Source organism: Lolium rigidum, chromosome 6 (assembly GCF_022539505.1).
Source record: "Lolium rigidum isolate FL_2022 chromosome 6, APGP_CSIRO_Lrig_0.1, whole genome shotgun sequence".
NCBI classification, from domain to species: Eukaryota; Viridiplantae; Streptophyta; class Magnoliopsida; order Poales; family Poaceae; genus Lolium; species Lolium rigidum.
The window spans coordinates 313924646-313936186 of record NC_061513.1 but is presented as its reverse complement, the minus strand read 5'-3'; the positions used below and the strand labels follow the sequence as shown (position 1 = coordinate 313936186).

The window sequence follows — 11541 nt, the reverse complement described above, 5'->3', positions numbered from 1 at the left end:
CCAAAACCCGGCAACGCCGGAGCCCATTTGGAGAGGAAGAGTGGAGATGCTCTTACACGAGAGCTCACTCTTCTTCTCTCCTTCAACTAAGCAAATATATACTATTTTAATTCTTATAGCCTGCTTATAACCATCTATTGTACTTGCTTTTATATGCTTAGTAGAGCAGCGGGTCGGCCCACCAAAGATTAAACTCCCTCCATCCACAAGTAAGCGTATATGTAGATTTTTCAAGATAAATTTTCAAGTGAACTGAAAAAAATTATTGAGAAGATGTAAACTAACATCTAATTCCTTATTAATTCTTTCATCTCCAGTAAGCTAAGTGCATGTAGAAAACAAGTAGAACATGTCCTAAATATTATTCGGTTTGATTTCCGTATGATGGGATATAAACAATTTTTACTACTTTAAAATACATCTATTTATATACTAAAAGCACAATACGGGGTCTAACTTAGAGGCGTCGGGTACTTCCACATATACTGGAAAAAATTTAACCATTGATTTTAAATTTTAACAGTTGACATTTAAAAGTTAATGCGTAAAAAATATTGTGCCTACCACATACAAAATAAGTCCAAGTCACGTATAATTCTGTTTTGTGGATATGTTACATTGAGTCCATCTCCATCACGTTTAAAAGCTAGACTAGATGACTCAGATGACTCACGTAGTGTTTTTTTTTTTTTTTTTTTGAGATGCATGCAGCTCAAGCTGTTTCAACGATCAAAGCCTTCACACGATTTGGACTAGCGTGTCAAGGTCTTTAGGTCATGAAGAGTCATTACCATATACGGTCGTATGGCACATCAGAATATACAGTCTACTACAAATGATTTGTAGGGCATTTATTTTCCTACTCAAAATATGTAGTGTTGAATATGGACTCTTACAAAGGAAATACATGGACGTGACCGGGCAAGTACGTGTAGACCGCATCGTAGAATTGGGACATACAAAAATATGAATACAGATCCCCTACTTCCCGCGGGGAGGCCAGAGCGGGAGTAGGGCGGCGCGCACCCGGCAGGAGCCCTCCGACAGTGAGCAAGGTCAGGTGGGGCGACCACCACGGGGATTGCCGGGAGAGGTAGACAGTGGACGGCGGGGAGGACGGAGATGGAGGAGGAGAAGATTTAAATTTGTAATTTAAATTTGCAGGCCAATTTTGCAATGTTTCAAATGCATTAGAGATTTTAAAAAATATGGTACAAGTATCTTAGGTTGGAGGGAGTACTATTTTTCTTTACAGAATACCATTGAATACAAAATGAAGAGAGATTTCAAAATTTTATTTCACACATGACATTTAAGCTTCATGCACTAGCCACTTGAACCAAAAGTCCGAACTGATGGAAAGGGCTAGGCAATCTACTTGTACACTTCACAACACCCCCACTCGGGTGTGACGGGAGAAGAGAAAGTCAACACGTGAAAGAAGAAGAGCACACCGAAACAGGGCATCAGCGGTGGCTAAAGAGGGGGACAACAACAATTTTTAGGCTTAACTGCGAAAACCACTACAACAACAATTTTTAGGCTTAATTGCGAAAACCATGTGAAAGCCAGGATTTGAACTTGAGACCTGGGGCTCTGATACCATGTTAGAGCAATATACTTGTTGTATTACCAGGGGGCAAAGGACACAATATATAGTACATGTACAGGTGCACATATGCAGAAAGCCCCCTAACATATGGGGAAACTACAATAGACAGATATATACATCTAACAATTAGCATATCATTTACCATGATTATGTAAGTGTACTACTTTAGAACACACAATATGGACTATTAATTTATTTCTCTGCATATTTGAGTTTATGCTCTCGCATTTGAGAGGGCCACCATGCTAGTTGGAAAAATAGAAGTACAGACCAAGTTTTAACTTTTAAGCTAAATGCTTATTTATTTGATAACGGAGGGAGTAGATTTATCTGTCAACTAACCAAGCCAACGAGGTAGGTGGCCCAAAATGATCAATGTGGAAGGTTGCCAATTTCTTTCAAGCATTGCTCGGTTTCTTCTTTCAATATGCTTCAGATCATAAATGTGTATATGCATGAGCGACTTGTGAACAAAATGATACGAAATGCATTTCTTCACGAGCCTCGTTCGTCTTTCTTTCTCACAGCTGACATTTAGACAGGCATTTACTCGGGCGCAACCACCTGGCAGGCACCCTCTGCAAAATCTCAACTTGGACACTCCTCTTCCCTCCTTCCCACAGAGCCACCTCCCTTCCTCGTCAGTTCCGCGTCCCACCAAGAGCAGCTCTCCCATGGCGGAAGAAGTAGTGAGCAAGAGGATCAAGACGGAGAAAGACCATGGAACGGGGCCAGAACGGGCGGCGGCGGAAGGGGGCAGGTCGGATGGCGAGATATTCGTCAAGATACAGTCCGAGGTCCTCCACTGCAGGATCTGCCTCGAACCCCTCAAGCCACCCGTCTTCAAGGTAATCATCGGTGGCCAGCCACCCGCCGCATTCGGTTCCTGTCACTGCGATTGATTTTTTTACTGTCCGTGGATGAATGCCTCTGTTGTTTCTTCTTACCAAGAGTAGATCGATGTAGATGTTTCTTTCTGATAGATGTTAGGAGTAAAATCAACTCCCTGGTTGTCACTGTAGCGCTGTAGCACATAATGCACTTCGGCAAAGCGAAAAATTTCTGCCGTTTCCTCCGAAATTGATATAATATATGTCAGTGGATCAACAATTTAACATTTCTCTGTTTGGCTGCTGCTCTTCTTGCTAGGATGACCAAATGCCCCCTTGTAGCATCTTTACTGTTACTGTTGGTGTGTGAAAACTGAATGTAGCGGTTAGTGCTCGATTCCCAATCTGGTGGGTAGGACTGAAATGCTGATTTAGCATATATTGCGTATAGACAGCAGTCAGGAGGTGAAGTTGCGTGCCATTTTCTCTGAAATTTAATTATGCTAGTCGACTTCTGGTGTTCTTGCTAGGATTACTAAATTGGCACCTTGTAGGATCTCACTTGTTGCTGTCTCAAAGCTGAATGCAACTACGACTCAGTTTCCAATCTTGTGGGTAGTAGTCAAATGCCATTAGGATCTAAACTGCTCATGTCTCCAAACCGTAAGTAATTTTGCGTTGCACAACTGTTAGCAGCCTGTTTTCAGTCTAGTAGTTGGTGAAATTTTAGGTCGCTCAGTTTTTTTTTTTAAATTAGGTCATTTGGTCTCTTACAGTACACTAGATGACTGGTACTCTTCTATTTATGAACTGATGGACGAACCGAGGAGAGCCATTGCACACTATCGCGGGTACGTAGTACTGAAATGTTAGTTTTGCACGTATGATAGCATTCAGGAGGTAAAGTTGCCTGCATTTTCTCTGAAACATAATTATGCTTGCTCAACTCCTCGTGTTCTTGCTACATTACTAAATCGGTACCTTGTAGGATCTTACTTCTTGGTGTCCCAAAGCTGAATGCAGATAGCACTTAGTTGTCAATCTAGTGTGTAGTCTTTAAATGCCAGTTTGGCTGATGTCTTATTATGTAGAGTCTTAACTGTTGGTGTCTCAAAATATGAATATAGTTTTCCAGTACACAGCAGAGTAATATTCTATTTTCAATGTAGCGTGTACAGGTGAAAGTCTAGGTTGGGTGATCTCTTACGATGAAGTAGATGATCGATATCCTTCTGTTTCTGCTTGCGTCACAGTCTATTCACTGTTGTGTATTTCTTCAGTTTATTATTGGTTCTTTGTTGCTGCCAAACAATATACTAATATTCTTGTATTTCTTCAGTGTGAGGCTGGACATCTTTTGTGTTCTCTGTGCATGGAAAAGCTCGGCGAGGTTGGGTGTGTTTTAGGATTGGGCATCTTTTGTGATGTGTGTCGCAAAAACACTAGCTACTGCCGTTGCGTCGAACTCGAGCAATTCATCGACGCCATCAAAGTGCCATGCTCAAACCAGACATATGGCTGCAATACGTCCATCATCTACCACGAGAAAGAGAAGCATGAAACTGAATGTACACATGCTCCATGCTACTGCCCAGAGAATGACTGCGATTTCAGAGGGGCAACATGCTGTCTTCTGGACCACTTCGTCACTGCCCACGGCTGGTCGCCGACCAACTTCAGCTACAACAAACCACTGAAGATATCCGTTGCTCGCGACCACCGGTTCATGCTTCTCGTTGGGGAGGACCAAACCATGTTCCTCCTGACCAATACTCTGACGGAAATCGGCAGCGCTATCACCATGGTTTGTGTCCGGCCTCATGAATCTGAACCGAGCTATTCATGCAACATATCGGCAGCTCACGTTGTTGCTGGTGGAAGAGCCGAAGGGAGGCTTGTGTTCCAGAAGGATCCTCTTGTGTCGAGCAGCTCGCTGGTTGGTGGAGTTCAGTTGGGCAAGTTCTTCCTGCTGGTTCCCCCTGAACTCGCTGATAGCTCATCTGGTGAACTCACCGTACACATCCGCGTCGACAGACTGGCGCCATAGAGATCTCTCAGCAAGAAGTCGTGGACATGGGAAATCTGGGTCTCACATATGGGCTCCTTGCAACTAATCTCAGCAAGTAGTTCTATGCTCTTTAATCAGCACGGACTGAAGTAAGTAGGCTGATTTTGGAAGAAAATTGTTTCGTTATCTAGCTTGTTGTCTGTAATGGTAGAAGTTATCTATCCAAACTCGAAACTCATGAGTGTCATGGTAGAAGTTATCTACCCAAATTCATGAGTGTCATAGAAGTACCAATTGAAGCTCTTGCAACTCAGAACTGTACTATTTCTCAAGTATGACCAGTTAGTAAGATGAATATCATAGTACTAGTATTTGATCTGAGAGCTGTTGTAGATGTAACACTTAATTCTTCAGTTGGTGATGGTAATATGTTGGACACGGTTTTTTTTCTGATAAGGGGCGCTTTATTACTTAAAATGTTTTAAGCATTACACCTAGCCTCTGCATAACCAAATGCACACAGCCGTTCAGAAGTCTAGGATCCATCAAAATACGATACAAAAAAGAGAAAAGTCAACTACTATGACACTCCGTTGGCTTCAGTCCTCCGACTATGCAGCCACCCATGTTGGGAAATAAACTCTGTGACCGTGTTCTCCAATCGTGTAGACACCTCCATAAAGAGGTCGCGATCCTCCGAATGCTGAAGTGGCGACCATGAACCGAGCAAAGCCGTACACCGGTAGATGACCTGCATAAGAGAAGAATTTTTCTCATTAAAAATCTTGTCATTCCTACATAGCCAAAACGACCATGCAACCGCAATCGCTCCCACTCGGATAATCGTTTTGTACCTAGAATCCACCCAATTAAGCCAATTGCCAAAAATGTTTGCAATGCTACGGGGAGGGTATAAGGTAGAACCTATCTGAATGATTGACCATATAGATCTAGCAACTCGACAGTTGAACAAAAGATGTTTTATTGTCTCTTCCTCGTGACAGAAACACACATTTCGTACAACCATGCCAATTGCGCTTTACAAGGTTATCTTTAGTGAGAATCACACCTCGACGAAGATACCATGCAAAGACCTTTGTTTTGAGAGGCATCTTCATCTTCCAGATGGATTTATTATTTAAAACCGGTTGTGCAGATAGGCATAATGCTTCGTACATGGAGCTAACAAAAAATATGCCATTTTTGGTGAGACTCCAACGCAATTCATCCGTCCCCTGAACCAGCTGGATAGAACCTAACCGCTGAAGCAGTTCATTCCAGGAATCTAGCCAAGGACCAACAAGATCACGCCTGAACGTCATAGAGCGGGGAGAAGATTCCATCACCTTCCGCAAAGTATCCCCTTTGTGACGAACAATACTGTACAAGGCCGGATACTGTTCACGAAGAGTGGTTGTTCCCAACCAGCGATCCTCCCAGAACCATATCTCCGCCCCATTCTTAATGGAGAAAGAACCAAATGGGAAAAAGTACTTATTAGTTGCCATGATTTCGGCCAAACAATGTGAATCTCCTGGTTTCCAAAGAACCTGAGAGATCGCCTTTGATCCAACATACTTTTTCCTCAACAATTGTTGCCATACCCCATCCTCCGTCAACAACCTGGCTAGCCATTTACCGAGCAAAGTCATGTTCTTAACTTCAAGATCATGAACACCAAGTCCACCTTGATCTTTCGGACGGCATACATCACTCCATTTAGTTAACCGGTATTTTTTCTTCTCACTATCCCCTTGCCAAAAGAATCTTGATCGAAAAATAATTCAATCTATGCAATACTCCTGGAAGAAAGAAATCATATACAGTACCATATTTGTGAGTACCGAATTAATGAGAACTAATCTTCCACCAAGGGATAGTAATTTTCCTTTCCAACTAGTAAGACGTTTTTGAAGTCTTTCTTCAACAATTTTCCATTCAGCCAAAGTGAGTCTCCGATAGTGTATCGGAATACCCAGGTAGCTAATTGGAAAAGAACCAATCTCACAGCCAAACAATTCAGCATATGAGTTGGCAACATCGACGGCTTCACTGAAAAAAACAATTCGCTCTTATTGAAATTAATCTTAAGACCGGACAACTGCTCGAAAGCTGAAAAAATTAATTTTAGGTTTCGTGCCTTCTCCAAGTCATGATCCATAAATAGAATTGTGTCATCAGCGTACTGAAGAATGGATAAGCCGCCATCAACTAAGTGGGGGACTACACCTTCAATTTGACCATCGATCTTAGCGCATTCTATTATAATTGCAAGATATCCGCCACAATGTTAAATAACATTGGAGATAGCGGATCACCTTGCCTCAACCATTTTCTGGAAGTATTTGCCAATGTCATCATTGATCTTAATGGCAACACTACCACCAAAAATAAAGTTATTAATAAGAGCACACCAATTCTCAGAGAAACCTTTCATCCTAAGGGTCTGTTGAAGAAAGGACCACTTGACTTTATCATAGGCTTTTTCAAAGTCGATCTTGAGTATTACCCCGTTCAAATTTTTACGATGCATCTCATGAATTGTCTTGTGTAAGGTTACCACCCCATCTAGGATGTTTCTTCCTTGCATAAAAGCGGTCTGAGAAGGACGCACCACTTTATCTGCCACTAAATTTAGCCGAATGGTAGCAACTTTTGTGAAGATCTTGAAACAAACATTTAGAAGGCATATTGGTCTGTATTGCTGGATCCGTTCCGCGTCAGTAACCTTTGGTAAAAGAATAATTTCACCAAAATTGATACGGAACAGATCCAGTTGGCCCTTATGTAATTTGACAAACAGGTCCAATAGGTCAAGTTTGATAATGTCCCAAAAGGTTTGGTAGAACTCAGTCGGGAAACCATCGGGGCCTGGCGCCTTGTCGTGTTCCATTTGAAATACTGCTTTTCTTATCTCCTCCTCGGAATAAGGGGAAGTGAGAATGGCGTTTTCTTCAGGAGACACTTGGGGGATATCATCAATCCTGGATTCATCCATGGGTACATCTGAATTCTCCTCGGCACCAAAAAGGCCTTTAGAGTAAGAAGTAATATAGGACTTGAATTGCTCCTGACCTTCGACCAGTCCCTCATCTTGAACCAGAGAGTGAATGAGTTTCTTTCTATGTCGACTGATACGTCTCCGACGTATCGATAATTTCTTATGTTCCATGCCACATTATTGATGATATCTACATGTTTTATGCACACTTTATGTCATATTCGTGCATTTTCTGGAACTAACCTATTAACAAGATGCCGAAGAGCCGATTCTTGTTTTCTGCTGTTTTTGGTTTCAGAAATCCTAGTAACGAAATATTCTCGGAATTGGACGAAATCAACGCCCAGGGTCCTATTTTGCCACGAAGCTTCCAGAAGATCGAAGGAGAGTCGAAGTGGGGCCACGAGGTGGCCAGACACCAGGGCGGCGCGGCCCGGGCCCTGGCCGCGCCGGCCTGTGGTGTGGGCCCCTCGTGCCGCCTCTTTACCTGCCCTTCCGCCTACAAATAGCCTCCGTCGCGAAACCCCCGGTACCGAGAGCCACGATACGGAAAACCTTCCGGAGACGCCGCCGCCGCCAATCCCATCTCGGGGGATTCGGAGATCTCCTCCGGCACCTCGCCGGAGAGGGGATTCATCTCCCGGAGGACTCTTCACCGCCATGGTCGCCTCCGGAGTGATGAGTGAGTAGTTCACCCCTGGACTATGGGTCCATAGCAGTAGCTAGATGGTTGTCTTCTCCTCATTGTGCTTCATTGTTGGATCTTGTGAGCTGCCTAACATGATCAAGATCATCTATCCGTAATGCTATATGTTGTGTTTGTCGGGATCCGATGGATAGAGAATACTATGTTATGTTAATTATCAAGTTATTACCTATGTGTTGTTTAAGATCTTGCATGCTCTCCGTTATTAGTAGAGGCTCGGCCAAGTTTTCGCTATTAACTCCAAGAGGGAGTATTTATGCTCGATAGTGGGTTCATGTCTCCGTGAATGCGGGGAGTGACGAGAAACCCCTAAGGTTATGGATGTGCTTGTTGCCACTAGGGATAAAACATTGATGCTATGTCCGAGGATGTAGTTATTGATTACATTACGCACCATACTTAATGCAATTGTCCGTTGTTTTGCAACTTAATACTGGAAGGGGTTCGGACGATAACTCTGAAGGTGGACTTTTTAGGCATAGATGCATGCTTGGATGGCGGTCTATGTACTTTGTCGTAATGCCCAATTAAATCTCACTATATTTATCATGACATGTATGTGCATTGTTATGCCCTCTCTATTTGTCAATTGCCCGACTGTAATTTGTTCACCCAACATGGTTTTATCTTATGGGAGAGACACCTCTAGTGAACTGTGGACCCCGGTCCATTCTTTTATACTGAAATACAAATCTACTGCAATACTTGTTTTACTGTTTTCTTGCAAACAATCATCTTCCACACAATACGGTTAACCCTTTGTTACAGCAAGCCGGTGAGATTGACAACCTCACTGTTTCGTTGGGGCAAAGTACTTTGGTTGTGTTGTGCAGGTTCCACGTTGGCGCCGGAATCTCCGGTGTTGCGCCGCACTACATCCCGCCGCCATCAACCTTCAACGTGCTTCTTGACTCCTACTGGTTCGATTAAACCTTGGTTTCTTACTGAGGGAAACTTGCCGCTGTGCGCATCACACCTTCCTCTTGGGGTTCCCAACGGACGTGTCAACTACACGCATCAAGCAAATTTCTGGTGCCGTTGCCGGGGAGATCAAGACACGCTGCAAGGGGAGTCTCCACTTCCCAATCTCTTTACTTTGTTTTTGTCTTGCTTTATTTTATTTACTACTTTGTTTGCTGCATTATATCAAAACACAAAAAAATTAGTTACATGCATTTATTTTATCTAGTTTGCTTTATTTACTACTACTAAAATGGCCACTCCTGAAAATACTAAGTTGTGTGACTTCACAACCACAAATAATAATGATTTCCTATGCACACCTATTGCTCCACCTGCTACTACAGCAGAATTCTTTGAAATTAAACCTGCTTTCTTGAATCTTGTTATGCGAGAGCAATTTTCTGAGTGTTAGTTCCGATGATGCTTGCTGCCCATCTTAATAATTTTGTTGAACTATGTGAAATGCAAAAGTATAAAGATGTAGATGGTGATATTATAAAATTAAAATTGTTTCCTTTCTCATTAAGAGGAAGAGCTAAAGATTGGTTGCTATCTCTGCCTAAGAATAGTATTGATTCCTGGACTAAATGCAAGGATGCTTTTATTGGTAGATATTATCCCCCTGCTAAAATTATATCTTTGAGGAGTAGCATAACGAATTTTAAACAATTGGATAATGAACATGTTGCTCAAGCTTGGGAAAGAATGAAATCTTTGGTTAAAAATTGCCCAACCCATGGACTGACTACTTGGATGATCATCCAAACCTTCTATGGAGGACTAAATTTTTCTTCGCGGAATTTATTGGATTCAGCTGCTGGAGGTACCTTTATGTCCATCACTTTGGGGGCGGCTACAAAGCTCCTTGATAATATGATGATTAATTACTCTGAATGGCACACGGAAAGAGCTCCACAAGGTAAGAAGGTAAATTCTGTTGAAGAATCCTCTTCCTTGAATGATAAGATTGATGCTATTATGTCTATGCTTGTGAATGATAGGACTAATGTTGATCCTAATAATGTTCCGTTAGCTTCATTGGTTGCCCAAGAAGAACATGTTGATGTAAACTTCATTAAAAATAATAATTTCAACAACAATGCTTATCGGAACAATTCTAGTAATAACTATAGGCCATATCCTTATAATAATGGTAACGGTTATGTTAATTCTTATGGGAATTCTTACAACAATAATAGGAATACACCCCCTGGACTTGAAGCTATGCTTAAAGAATTTATTAGTACACAAACTGCCTTTAACAAATCTGTTGAGGAAAAGCTCAATAAAATTGATATTCTCGCTTCTAAGGTTGATAGTCTTGCCTCTGATGTTGATCTTTTGAAATCGAAAGTTATGCCTAATAGGGATATTGAAAATAAAATTGTTACTACAGCAAATGCCATCCAAGTTAGAATTAATGAGAATATAAGATTAATGGCTGAACTGCGTGCTAGGTGGGATAGAGAAGAAAATGAAAAACTAGCTAAAAAGAGTAATGTAGCTAAAGTTTGGACTATTACCACCACTAGTAATGCTAATGCTCCACATGTTGCTGCACCTCCTACTATCAATGGTAAAATAATTGGTGTTGGCAATGTTTCTGCTCCTAGTGCAAAGCGTACAAAGCTGCTGAAATTGCTAAAGCTGCTGAAATTGCTTGTGATAAAACTGCTGAAATTTTTTCCAACCTTGGGGACAATGATCCCATTGCTGTAGCTCATAATGATTTAGATTTTGATGATTGCCACATCTCTGAAGTTATAAAGTTCTTACAAAAACTTGCTAAGAGTCCGAATGCTAGTGCTATAAATTTGGCCTTTACAAAACATATTACAAATGCTCTCATAAAAGCTAGAGAAGAGAAACTAAAACTTGAAACCTCTATTCCTAGGAAGTTAGAAGATGGTTGGGAGCCCATCATTAAAATGAGGGTCAATGATTTTGATTGTAATGCTTTATGTGATCTTGGTGCAAGTATTTCGTTATGCCTAAGAAAGTCTATGATATGCTTGACTTGCCACCATTGAAAAATTGTTATTTGGATGTTAATCTCGCTGATAATGCTAAAAAGAAACCTTTGGGGAGAGTTGATAATGTTCATATTATGGTTAACAATAACCTTGTCCCCGTTGATTTTGTTGTCTTGGATATTGAATGCAATGCATCTTGGCCCATTATATTGGGAAGACCTTTTCTTCGAACCGTTGGTGCTACTATTGATATGAAGGAAGGTAATATTAAATATCAATTTCCTCTCAAGAAAGGTATGGAACACTTCCCTAGAAAGAGAATGAAGTTACCTTATGATTCTATTATTAGAACAAATTATGATGTTGATGCTTCATCTCTCGATGTTACTTGATATACACTTTCGCGCCTAGCTGAAAGGCGTTAAAGAAAAGCGCTTATGGGAGACAA

At 41.5% G+C, this 11541-nt stretch overlaps 1 protein-coding gene across 1 annotated transcript; it reads left to right on the top strand.

Annotated features, from left to right (window-relative positions):
* The first annotated feature begins 2286 nt into the window (after positions 1-2286).
* Positions 2287-4489, top strand: LOC124664618 (E3 ubiquitin-protein ligase SINA-like 8). The gene is made up of 2 exons (XM_047202092.1): positions 2287-2460; positions 3782-4489. Exons 1-2 carry the CDS (start codon positions 2287-2289, stop codon positions 4487-4489), a joined length of 882 nt encoding a protein of 293 aa, XP_047058048.1.
* The last annotated feature ends 7052 nt before the right edge of the window (positions 4490-11541 follow it).

Excerpts from the sequence above, each read along its gene's own strand:
- LOC124664618 (XM_047202092.1), top strand. The coding sequence starts at position 2,287 with ATGGCGGAAGAAGTAGTGAGCAAGAGGATCAAGACGGAGAAAGACCAT. Across the intron at positions 2,461-3,781 it reads TCAAGCCACCCGTCTTCAAG|TGTGAGGCTGGACATCTTTT; the intron begins GTAATCATCGGT and ends GTATTTCTTCAG.